The sequence below is a fragment of the Gorilla gorilla genome, chromosome 5 (genome assembly GCF_029281585.2).
Source record: "Gorilla gorilla gorilla isolate KB3781 chromosome 5, NHGRI_mGorGor1-v2.1_pri, whole genome shotgun sequence".
Taxonomy (NCBI): domain Eukaryota; kingdom Metazoa; phylum Chordata; class Mammalia; order Primates; family Hominidae; genus Gorilla; species Gorilla gorilla.
The window spans coordinates 172,596,210-172,609,690 of NC_073229.2; the positions used below are offsets into that span (position 1 = coordinate 172,596,210).

The 13,481-nt window shown below is 41.1% G+C and overlaps 1 protein-coding gene across 6 annotated transcripts in view; it reads left to right on the top strand.

Annotated features, from left to right (window-relative positions):
- Positions 1 to 13,481, top strand: part of SASH1 (SAM and SH3 domain containing 1) — a 284,343-nt gene that overhangs the window by 161,016 nt on the left and 109,846 nt on the right. For all 6 annotated transcript variants that reach the window (XM_055391928.2, XM_063707936.1, XM_063707938.1 and 3 more), the window contains 2 exons: positions 10,080 to 10,130; positions 10,258 to 10,307. In XM_055391928.2, coding sequence (XP_055247903.1) covers positions 10,080 to 10,130; positions 10,258 to 10,307 — 101 coding nt within the window. The remainder of the gene's footprint in view (positions 1 to 10,079; positions 10,131 to 10,257; positions 10,308 to 13,481) is intronic.

A 13,481-nucleotide genomic window follows, 5' to 3' on the forward strand; every position in this document is an offset into this window, starting at 1 on the left:
AAAGGAGAGCGTATTGGGATTGGGGCTAAAGGATGAGTAGGATTTGGATGGATAGAAAGGAGAAGCACTCTAGGTAGCATAAGCAGAAGTGAGACACCAGGCTCAGTCTGCACTCAGGGAGCAGAGGACGTGGTAACTGTTCACTAAGAGGGTTTATTATCAGGCTGTTTGGTGAAGGGGGCTTCTTCTTCTGAAATGTGGACTTCCTCCTGTCAGTATTGTGTTTCCATGAAAGATTTTGTGGATTTCGTTTTGTTTTAGTCAGAGTCTCGCTCTGTCACCCAGGCTGGAGTGCAGTGGCGCCATCTCAGCTCGCTGCAGCCTTCGCCTCCTGGGTTCAAGCGATTCTCCTGCCTTGGCCTCCCAAGTAGCTGGGATTATAGGCACATGCCACCATGCCTGGCTAATATTTGTATTTTTAGTGGAGATGAGGTTTCACCCTGTTGGCCAGGCTGGTCTCAAACTCCTGACCTCAAGCAATCCACCCGCCTTGGCCTCCCAGAGTGTTAGGATTACAGGCTTGAGCCACTGCACCCGGCCTCCAGGAAAGATTTTGGAAGAGAGAAGTGACACAGAAGCAGTGAGTTTCTCAAACAATACACATCACTGGGGAATTTTGGCAAATTGCAGATTTTGATTCAGGAGGTCTGGGATGGGACCATGACTGGATGTATAGCAGGTTCCCAGGTGATGCTGATGCAGATGGTCCACAAATCACATTTTGAATAGCAGAGACACAGAGTACTATTTCCAGAAGATGGAGTTGACAATAGTGATTAGAGGGGCATGACACCACTTATCATAGCCCTTTTAGAGTAAAAAAGGACCCTAAAGATTATCAAGTGGTCCATTTGCTGTTTGTTGACATTGGAAAAACCAAACCAAACAAAACAGGTTCTAAAGGTTGCACTACAGCAGGGAGCAGAACTGGACTCCAGTCTCCCAGCTGACAGTACTTTCCATGCAGCCATATGCTGGTAGCCCAGGTAGCTGTGAGGCGAAGGACTACAAGTGGAATGGATTCACTGGATGGATGCAAGAAACCTTGGGGAGAGAAAAGCAGTAGCTTTGGGCAGCTGATTTAGTGGGGAGTGAGAAGACTCCTAAGACAATAGATTTTTTTTTTTTTTTTTTTTTTTTTGAGACGGAGTCACTCTGTTGCCCAGGCTGGAGTGCAGTGGCGCGATCTTGGCTCACTGCAACCTCCTCCTCCCGGGTTCAAGCCATTCTCCTGCCTTAGCCTCCCTAGTGGCTGGGACTACAGATGCCGGCCTCCATGCCCGGCTAATTATTGTATTTTTAGAAGAGACAGGGTTTCACCATGTTGGCCAGGCTGGTCTCAAACTCATGACCTCAGATGATCCACCCACCTCAACCTCCCAAAGTGCTGGATTATAGGTATGAGCCATCACGCCTGGCTGATGATGTTGAATTTTAAGTCCTGGTAAAATCAACACATGTTTCATGAATTGACTGGCATAGAGAAGTCAGACAAGAGTGGAATGATTTCCTGGCAAGGGTGAGAATGTTGACTTTCAGGTTGCCCTGGGATCTACATGCCTGACCGCCCTGCACTAGTCCATGTGTTGACTGCTGGAGCTCATCTAGTGGGACGGCTGGTTCGTCTGAGACAGGTCAGCCAGGACTGAAAGGTTAAACAGCAGCCAGCAGGTCATGGAGTCAACGCTTGGACTCCCAGAACTTTGCAAATAGTTAGAGTCTCTTTGAATTTTCAATAAAAGTAAAGACGTGATGGTATTTTTAGGTTTAAAACATGGAGAAAGGGGCCTCCTTTAAAAGGTGAGAAATAACCTACTTGTATCTGATCATATGGACCCATTTGTAATAAGCAGGAAACCAAATAAAAGCCAAGACTAGATAGTGTACAAAGTAATATTTTTTTTTTTTTTTTTTTTGAGACTGAGTTTTGCTCTTGTTGCCCAGGTGGAGTGCAGTGATGCAATCTCAGCTCACAGCAATGTCTGCCTCCTGGGTTCAAGCGATTCTCATGCCTCAGCCTCCCAAGCAGCTGAGATTACAGGCCTGCGCCACCACGCTGGGCTAATTTTGTGTTTTTCGTAGAGATGGGGTTTCTCCATGTTGGTTAGGCTGGTCTCAAACTCCCGACCTCAGGTGATCTGCCTGCCTCGGCCTCCCAAAGTGCTGGGATTATAGGCGTGAGCCCCCACGCCTGACCAATATATAATTTTTAAGTAGAGTTTACCTGGAAGTTTCTGTTCTTCTAGTTTATCTGTTACTTGGTAAGGATCTCTCCAGTGAAGAACACATATAATATAGTTTGCCAACTGGGAGATAACCACAACTCTACAGCCTTCTTGTAAAGTGATAAAAAACACGTAAATCTGTGACCGGCAGCAACTTTCCACAGCAGTTCAGAGCTTGGGTCCTTCCATTAATTGCATGCATCAGTAGTAGCATGTGGCATTTTACTTTTAGCTGCATGTGGCTAAGCATCCGATCGCCTCTGGCTTTTTCCACCTCCTCCTTCCTGTACCTACTGTGGAGGAGGAGAACTTGGCACTGAGCTGAGCTGGTGGGCGCCTGGTATTCTTCCTCTCCATTTTTGGAACAGAAGGGGGATTTGTCCCTCCTGCTTTTCCAGCTGTGAAGTTCATTTGGCTTGCAGCCTTGGCAGCATTAAGGGAGGAGGAACGTGTGGATTTCCACAGGAAGGTGGAGACAAAGTGGGAGTGGGGATGAGGGCATGATATTTGTTTTCCAGGATCTAATTCTGCCCTGGGTGGGTTTTTGAGTCTGGTATTTTGCACAATGGGATGTAGCTCCTAAAGCCAGAATGTCATCATTTAGGGTCAGAGACTTAGTTTTGTATTTGACCTAGTCCTAGTCCCTTTTAGTGTGGCTGTAGATGTGTGTGTGTATACATACACAAGCAGGTGAAAGCACACACAGGTACACATTTGTTTCGGTTTTGGTTTTGGCAAACTACTGATTTCATCTTGCAATACTTGGGTTTTGCTTTTGTTGTTGGATTTATTTTTTTAGCTTCTGTATTAGATACAATAAATGTTTGTGGAACTATTTTTTCTACAAATTGTCCAATCTGACAATAAATGCATTTGAGGTTTTTCTCCCCAGTAAGATTTTTGATCACCTGATTCATTTTTCTTTTTAACTATACCATACTATAGCGGAGCCTCTTTTAGTCAAAGTATGAATATGAAATCATTTCAGCATGGTCCTTCTCTATTAATAATAAAATATACAAATTTTAACACATCAAGAAAATATTTTAATACTAGCCATGACCTAACTAGAGAAATAAAGTATTAATACTTTTGTTTCTTTTTTCTTTTTTTTTTTTTTTTTTTTGAGACGGAGTCTCTCTTTGTCGCCCAGGCTGGAGTGCAGTGGCGTGATCTCTGCTCACTGCAACCCCTGCCTCCCAGTTCAAGCCATTCCCATGCCTCAGTCTCCTGAGTAGCTGGGACTACAGGTGTGTGCCTTTACACCTGGCTTATTTTTGTATTTTCAGTAGAAACAGGGTTTCAGTATGTTGGCCAGGCTGGTCTTGAACTACTGATCTTGTGATCCGCCCGCCTCAGCTTCCCAAAGTGCTAGTGAGCCACCATGCCCGGCCTGTTTTAACATTTCTTAGGTAGCTTTTTAGCTTAATTGTTGGACTTAATTGTTACACTTAACTTGGGAGGGTTTCTTTAAGAGTTTGTAATGTTAATGAGATTTGTCATTCTTAAATTGTTATCAAAGTTAACTTTGGGGACTTTTATTAAGTTTTAAAAAATATATGAATAATTTGTATATGTATACTTTTTATTACAAAAGGAATTTGTTATATTTATCTTTTATTATGTTTTAAAAATATATTAAAGTAATTGAAAAAGGTTATAAATTGAGAAGTAACCATTGGCGTGTAGAATTCTTTTAGATATTTTCTTCTGTATTTATAGACATACATATGTAGATAATTTAAAAACGTAGGGGAACTGGAGATTTTTTTTTTTTTGAGACGGAGGCTTGCACTGTCCCCCAGGCTGGAGTGCAGTGGCGCAATCTTGGCTCACTGCAAGCTCTGCCTCCTGAGTTCATGCCGTTCTCCTGCCTCAGCCTCCCGAGTAGCTGGGACTACAGGCGCCTGCCACCACGCCAGGCTAATTTTTTGTATTTTTAGTAGAGATGGGGTTTCACCGTGTTAGCCAGGGTGGTCTCAATCTCCTGACCTCGTGATCTGCCTGCCTCAGCCTCCCAAAGTGCTGGGATTACAGGCGTGAGCCACCGCGCGTGGCCTGGAGATCGTATTTTTAAGCTAATCTTTCATCTGTAGAAAAAAGTAATGCAAGACTACATGCTTCTAAAAAAATTCAGTGAGATATACTCTCTCAGCGTTTTTTTTCCTCTGTGTGTACACATTCATATATGAACAAACATGCATGCGTTTATGTTGGGATATATTTGTATTTGTGTTTAGTTTTCACTGTTACACTTAACTTGGGAGGGTTTCTTTAAGAGTTTGTAATGTTAATGAGATTTGTCATTCTTAACTAAGGTATCCATATGTGACTTAATGATGAACAATTCAATCTATAGGTCAAATTTCAAAATCTTCTCACCTCACCAGCCACAGAAAAAATTCACAATTCACTTTCTTTTTTAAATGTATTTAAAACATTTCAAACTAAGTTATAATGCCCTCACTTAAGGTTCAAGTTCAGCCACCAGTGTTGTGTGGCTCTCCCAGGTCATTCTGAGGAGTAATTTCTCATTAGATTCTGCTTAGAATATGCTTTTTCCAAGCAAAGTTTATGTGCATATCATATTCAGAAATTTTAAAGGATGTAGCCAGGTGCGGGGGCTCATACCTGTAATCCCAGCACTTTTAGAGGCTGAGGTGGAAGGATTGCTTGAGGCCAGGAGTTCAAGACCAGCCTGGCCAACATAACAAGACTTGTCTCTATTGGAGGGGTGAGGAAATAAGAAAAAAATATTGAAAGCATTGCTAGGTGTGGTGGCTCATGCCTGTAATCCTAGCATTTTGGGAGGCCGAAGTGGATGGATCCCGAGGTCGGAAGTTGGAGACCAGTCTGGCCAAGAGACCAGCCTGGCCAATATGGTGAAACCCCATCTCTACTAAAAATACAAAAATTATCTGGGCGTGGTAGTGGGTACCTGTAATCCCAGCTACTTGAGAGGCTGAGGCAGGAGAATCACTTGAACCTGGGAGGCGGAGGTTGCAGTGAGCCGAAGATCGCGCCATTGCACTCCAGCCTGGGAGACAGAGCCAGACTCTGACTCAAAAAAAAAAAAAAAAAAGAATCGTATATTTACACTTAGGAAACAATAGTGAATACTTTTCTAATAAACTCTAAAGTTACATTCAACTTCAGAATGCATTTCTTCATGTCCCTTTGCAACATTTAGATGGAGTATCTAAATTTCATAAATGTGATTTCTCCTTATGACCAAAGAAAGTCCTCCAGTACCAGGAAGGAGTCAAATTCTTGGTGGTTGAGCCACGTGCTCAAGATTGAGCAACAGTTAAGGAACTCTGATAGCTAATTCTTAACTTAGAAATGGTGATATTTCATGATTTGATGTCTGAGATTTTCTTCAAAGTAAAATGAGATGAACATGAAGTAAGGGTAAAGGTATAGAGGAAACAAAATCAGCTCTGAACTGCTGATTGTTGGAGCTGGGTAGTAGGAATTGGGGAGTTTATTATCCTCTTCTCTTTTGTATATTTAAAATTTTCTATAATCATAGGTTTGAAATGAGAGACATGATCATTGCAGCCTAATACAGTGTAATATTTTGACCTTAAGTGATAATTCAGGCTGACTATTGCCAAGATATACTTGAGTAAAATGTTGTAAAAGCCACGAGATACTCCTTCCAGATATTGTCATGAAGAAATGGTTGCACCCCATTCCTCATTTTGAAAACTCATGAGCAGGCCCATTTCCTTGGCAGTCAGCATGGCGGACTGTAATTCCCAAAGCTGGCCACAGCGATGTCTGCCATCCACTGTTGCTCTCACAGTGTGGCTTTGGCACTCCCCCAGCTGAGAGAGGTGGCCGTGAACCCTGGGAGGGCTTGTGACTCTGGCAGATATCTTACCATAGGAGGCTGTTATAGGAGGCAATACAAATCTCAGCACTTTGGGAGGCCAAGGTGGGCGGACTGCTTGAGCCCAGGAGTTCGAGACCAGCCTGGGCAACATGGTGAAACCCCATCTCTACACAAAGTACAAAAAAAAGTAGCCAGGCATGGTGGCATGTGCCACCTAGAGGCATGTGCCTCCCAACTACCTGGGAGGCTGAGGTGGAAGGATCCTTTGAGCCTGGAAGGTCAAGGCTGCAGTGAGCCATGATCTCGCCACTGAATTCCAGCCTGGGCAACAGAATGAGACCTTGTCTCAAAAATAAAAATAAAAATTAAAATGAAAAAACCCAAAAAACCAAAGGGGCAATACAGCTGCTGCCTGCCTTTCTCCATATGCTTACTCTTGCAACCCAGCATCCTGCTGTGAGGAAGCCTCAGCAACCCATGCAGCCCTAGCATCAGCTTCCAGACATTTGAGTGAGCAAGCTTTCCAGTGATTACAGCCCACCCATCAAGTCATCCCCAGCTTTTGCATGTTCCCAGCTGAGGCTCCAAACACTGTGGAGCAGAGCAAGCCTTTTCTGCTATTGCCTTTCTGAATTCATATTCACAGAACCTGTGAACATCATAAGATGCTTGTTGGTTTATGCCACTACATTTGGGATGATTTGTTACACGGCAGTAGTAAATGAAAGAGTCGGCGTATGTTAGGGGAGAAGAGAAGGTTCTTATTTCTCAGTGTACAACATGCCCAAAAGTTATACATATTTACACATATACTCAATGATTGTTTTGATGAGGTTCACAATGTTTACTATTTCTGTCTACATTGTGACATCCAGATCAGGAGCTGTAGTGTAAACCATCAGCTATTCTCTGAATAAAGGGGTCATGGCTGAGCAGTCAGGTGCATGGCACATGGCACATTATAGGAATTACTCTTCTGCTCTTTTGTCATTGACATCATGTGACACTCATCCGTGTTATAATAACGGAATTTTGCCAATAGTTTATTCCATTTTTCTTTCTCCAATCATTTATAGGTCCTTAACTTAATGGATGACTTTACAAGCTTCTCCTCAGTTGTGCAATATTTTTACTTTAGAATGTGTTTGCTATAAGGCATGCATCTAAATGATGACTGTAATCTCTTATCCTCGGGGGATAAAATTAATAAGACGTCCTGAAAAAGTTATTCTCTTACTTGGTCTTAAAAAAAACAAGTCACTAGAAATATCACTATACAAGATCTCCTGCTCAACATCAGTAAGCTGCCCTTGGTAAAACAAACGTCCTGCATGAAAACATTGCCTGTCTCCATGATTTTAACATTATATGTCAAACTATAGCCCCAATCAATTTTCTGAAAAGTAGCTAAACAAGCTGGGCGTGGTCATGAACTATAGTTCTAGCTACTTGAGAGGCTGAGGAATGGCTTGAGCTCTGGGCACAAGACAGCATTGTGTGATGATCACGCCCATGAATAGCCACTACACTCCAGTGTGGGTAACATAGCAAGATGCTGTTTCTTTAAAAAAAAAAAAATTTGTTTAAATAGCTAAAAGAATCAAATGCCTATTATAAGTAACAAATGAACATGCTAAGATGAAATGATTAAAATTTTGCTTCCCTATCATCAAACATTTAATATGGTTGTTAATAAGCAACTACTTTGTATGCAGGGACAGGTACATTTTGCATAATGTACCATATATGTTACATTTGTGATATGACATGGCAAATGATGCACTTAGCAAATAAAATCTAGTCAAAAAATGCAGATAAATAAAAGAAGATCGTTTCCTAGCATGACTATTATGATTACTAGTGAGGTAGAAATTTAGAGCTCGAAGAAAAGGTAAAAATGGAGGAGGGGAGGTGAATTGAACCAGTCACTTTTGCTGATGGTTATAGAAGGTCATGGGCTGCAATTGGGTGTTAAAGGAGCAATTTCAGAGAAAATTTCAGACAAACTAACAGTTTAGTTTCATCATCACTCTGAGTTCTCTGTACCAACTCCTGAAAAGGAAGGAAGATTTGGGATTAAAAATTTGCTAATGATACTTTTGCTTACCTCCTGCTATTTAAGTTTGTAAATTTCTCTATGTGAGGCTGAAAGGTTAGGTCCTGGAAAATTGTGATTGGTGTGTAAGCACCAGAAATGTCCAAAAGTATATATGCCCTTTGTTAACTGTACCTGAGCTTGACATCCTACCATTCACACTTGGAATATATAACTCAAAACATTGTCCATATACTGTTTGGTAGAAATGGTGTATCAAGTTTGGTACAGAAATATGTCTGTCATGAACAATGGCAGCAATGAAAACCAGGAGGATGTTAATGAGAGTTCTATGGAGGTTTTACGCCACTGTGATAACTTTTTATAACAAGGGCCTGAGATTAGGGGATGAGTGAGTTGCCAGTTCATTAAATTCTTGTCCATTAAAACCCATTTCTCTTTCTGGCCGCTTGTCTACAGTCATCCCATTCTCAGATGTACTCATCCCAGCACATTCTTTTTTTTTCATTGTGGCAAACAAACAAACAAACAAACAAAAAACCACGTAACATAAAATTCACACTCCCAACAGTTTACCCAAGTGTGCGGTGCAGTGTTGTCAGCCACATGCACATTGTTGAGCAACAGATTCCCAGAACACTCCCCCACAATCCTGCATGAAAGTGCATTCATTCTGATACTCTATATTCGTGCTGGATTCCTGTTCCTTATTTAAAAGTATAACTTTGCTCTGAGTTATACTTATTTTAATACTTTATTGCTACTTTTATACATCAACAAAAGGTTTTCGATATTGGTGTAGTTTTATAATTGTGTTAATGATGAAAAGGGCAATTGAACAATTAGATGCATGTGAAAATGCATAATTTACATAATTTATTTTTATCACAGGTAATTTGTTTATCTAAATACTCTTCATTTTCTTTTACTTTCAAAGGAGATACAGCCTCCTTGAACTATGAAATGAGGGTGTTATACTATATGGTTTTATCTATAATATTCTTTGATTCTTCTGCCTCTCACAATTTAATGATATTTCAGTGCATTCTTAATATCAAGTATTTATATTTCATTTATCAACTCCATACCGAGAGTGTTTGTTTTTAAATTTCCAGATAGGTCAGTTCATTTGTGTTAGGGAAGTGTAGTGATTTTTAAGGCTGCAAGATAACATTCAGTGAGCTTCCCAACTTCCTAAAGACATTAACAACTTCTCCTAAGCTATTAAGTGCTCTGAATACATTTAGAACTTTAAAATTGGATTGGGGCTGGGCGCGGTGGCTCATGCCTGTAATCCCAGCACTTTGGGAAGCCGAGGCGGGCGGATCACGAGGTCAAGAGATCGAGACCACCCTGGCCAACATAGTGAAATCCCATCTCTACTAAAAATACAAAAATCAGCTGGGCGTGGTGGCGCATGCCTGTAATCCCAGCTACTTGGGAGGCTGAGGCAGGAGAATCACTTGAACCCGGAAGGCGGAGGTTGCAGTGAGCCAAGGTCATGCCACTGCACTCCAGCCTGGTGACAGAGATAGACTCTCTCAAAAAAAAAAAAAAAAAAAAAAATTGGATTGGAACTCTAGTGTCGTTGGAAAACAGCTAAACTCAAATGGGTTGCAGTAAATTCAGTGTCTTAGTGACCAACTAAGTATATCCACAGAATTATTTCACCATGAACTGTCAGTCCGCTTGACTGAAATTGTGCTTTTTTTCTTCTGCAATAAAATTGTCAGCAGAGTCTGGCAACAAAGTTTGGAAAATATTTCAATCTTAGGGGGCCAGAGCTCTCATTTTAAAAGTATTTTAGTTTTCCCAGAAAATCTGTTTATCTCTGCCATCTCCTCCCACTCTATACCCCAACCTTTCCCGAATCCTCCCCTCTCTTCTTACGTGTCTATTTGTCTTTCTCGCGTGTGACATGTTTGGAAGTCCCGTTAAACCGGCATCTGTTCTGTTTTAGGAGAAACCCGATGCTAGTCCCACGTCACTTCAGCTGCGGTCCCAGATCGAAGTAAGCACAATGACTTTAATCATCTAGTTTTGCTTCTGCCTTTTTTTTTTTTTTAAGTGACACTCTGTACAAATCAGATGAAGCCTGCTGCTCTGACCACACTGACTATACGAATCTTCTCTCGTAGGAGTCGCTTGGCTTCTGTAGCGCCGTGTCAACCCCAGAAGTGGAAAGAAAGTAAGTCTTTCTCCGTCTGCCCAGGACCACCTTCCAAGAAGGTGTCTTTTAGGTCCATGCTGACGGAAATCAAACAGGCGATCGTGTGTGTATGTACTATGGAGTTATGCGATGTTATTTTCCTTAACATGTTGCATGCATGTGTGTGTATCTAGGTGGCTAAGAGTGTGTTTTGTAATGCAGTTGGTGATGTCTGAGGATTTTGTGAAGAGTTACTGATTTTACACTTATTGTGAATAAACCCTAAATAAATCTCCGGAAATAGAAAGGGAAAGGATAGGTGCATTAACCAAGATGGATTTTCATCTTTTACATTAATTTTTAATGTAGGATAAAAGTTATCACGAAGCAAGATACAAATATAAAATATACTATATTCCAGAATAAACCAATGATTAAAAACCTGTCTTCTGCACCTCATTTTGGTAGGTGACCTTAAAACAATAATGAATGTGTGTGTAAAAAAATGGCAAATGATCCCTAGCATTTCCTGTTAAAGGTAATATTTTTGCTTCCTTGACCCAACTTGGACCCTGTAATTTCTGCTCTCATGGAAGCTAATTTTATGTTTCATGTTTTATTTTCAGTATTTCTTTTAGGCAACATAAATAAGACAAAACCAAGAGAATCTTTTTTCTAAAACCTTTTCTTTTTCTGCTTTATTGCATCATCATTGTACTAGAATGTTCTATTTGTGATCTTCCATGGTAAAAAAATTTAAAGAAAGTCCACTTCTCTAAACAGACGCTTCCTTTGGCACGGAGCCACTTGTACGTTCATGCCAAGGGAGGCATAGAAGTGGTTTAGGCATCAAGTATTTCTGGAATGCAAAGCACACGTTGGGGAGAGCGTGTGTGTGCTTTAGAGCACAGCTTTGCCTAATCCATCCACGTGTGTGTGCTACTGGCACAGGCGGTTCTGGGAGGAGGGCTGCTTTGCCAGGAAGCTATAATTCTAAACTTAAGAGGCTTTGTGGGTTTTGTTGTGGTCTGAGGAACGTTGTGGGTGATGTACCATAGCAAACCAAGGCCACTGCCCACTTAGGTTGAGAAGATAACTGTGCACACCCCATCAACTTTTTTTGTTTTGCTTGCCTTGCCTCCTCCCAGGAACCTAGTAATATGGAGGCTGAAATAGACAAAAAAGGCTCAAGTTGACATTGACTTTGAGCTTGGAGGTATTGTGGTGTGGTAGAAGCATCGAGAGAACGGGCCGTAGCTTTTCCTGCCCTAGTTTATTATGTACCATGATTCAGGCTGAGAGCTCAGGTGTTCCCTCAGAATCTCTGAATCCTTCAGGAAACGAGAAATGTTTGCTCTTCCTCCTAAGAGGAAGTGACTCACCAAATTTGTACTAACCTTAGTTAGGCTGGGTAGTACTTCTTCCCCTCAATTGTGGAGAGTCATTCTTTCCGTGTTTATATCCTTTACTTAGTAAAATGTGGCATGGCTCTTGTGGCCGAGAGAGACTGATGGCCTCCTCTGAGGTTAACAAAAAATTTTAAACACACGCCCACTGTCTCCATTTGTAATATTGTCATTTTGCCTCTGTAATTTTAAGTGGTTCAAACTTAATGTGTTTCTAAACAATTTGAAAGTTTAAAAACATTTTGTCCTTTATTTCTCTGTTAATGGCTTTTGAAAACTGTGCTATCCTTTCCTTTTAACTTAAAAACACTTTCTTTTGAAAACTTTTATGGCTGGGTGCAGTGGCTCAGCCCTGTAATTCCAGCACTTTGGGAGGCTGAGGTGGGAGGATCACTTGAGGCCAGGAGTTTGAGATCAGCCTGGGCAACATAATAAGACCCTGTCTGATCCAGCACCAGCCCCCCGCCCCCAGCCCCCCCAAAATTAGCCAGGTGTGATGGTGCCCACCTGTAGTCCCAGCTACTCGTGAGGCTGAGGCAGGTGGGTCCCCTGAGCCCAGGAAGTTAAGGCTGCAGTGAGCTGTGATCATGCTTGGGTGATAGAGCAAGACCCCATCTCAAAAGAAAAAAATATTAAAATAAATTTAAACTTACAGTAAAGTTTCAAGGATTGAGAATTGTGCAGTGAATGTTCATGTAATCTTCACGTAGGCCACCAGTTGTTGACATTTGCACACTCCTGAGCTTTCTCTCTCTCTCTCTCTCTCACACACCCCCCCCCCACACACACACCACCATTAATTATTATTACTGCTGGCCTGTTTGAGAATAAATGGTAGACATCATGACTGTCACCCCTAAATGCTTAAGCAAATATTTCCTAAGGACAATGACATTCTGTTACAGAATAATATAGTATAATGACCAAATACAGGAAACTTAATAAGTTTTTCTAATACATAGTTTCTATTCAAGTTTTTCTTTTTCTTTCCTTTTCTTTTTTATTTATTTTTTTATTTTTGAGAGGGAGTATCACTCTGTCGCCCAGGCTGGAGTGCAGTGGCGTCATCTCGGCTCACTGCAACCTCCGCCTCTTGGGTTCAAGCTATTCTCCTGCCTTAGCCTCTCGAGTAGCTGAGATTACAGGCACCCGCCACCATACCCGGCTACTATTTTTTGTATTTTAGTAGGGACAGGGTTTCACCATGTTGGGCAGACTGTTCTCGAACTCCTGACCTCAGATGATCTGCCCGCCTTAGCCTCCCAAAGTGCTGGGATTACAGGGATGAGCCACCATGCCAGCCGTATTTGTTTTACTAATTGTCCCAATAATGTCTCTTATAGCACTGTTTTTCCAATCCAGCACTTTTTAGAAAAAAAAAAAAAAATCACTCACGGCATGTTGGTGTCACGTCTTTTGTCACATTTAATCTGAAAGGGTTTCTTAGCCTTCCTTTATCTTTGCAATAATGACATTTTTCAGAGTGTAAGCTAGTTGTTTGATGAAGTATTTGTTGTTTAGGGTTTATTTGTTTTTGTGGTTTTTTGCGCCACAGTGCATTACATCGGGGGCCTGTGATGTCCGTTTATTTCATTATCAGTGATATTAATTTTGGTGATTCACTTAAGGTGGTATCTGCCAGCTTTTCTCTGAGAAGTTACAATTTCTTCTTTGTAGTGTATATATATATATTATATATATTATATATAACATATTATATATGTTTTTATATATATTTTGTATATAATATATATTTTATATATATATGTATGTATGTATATACGTATATTGTGAGGTGATAATCTGA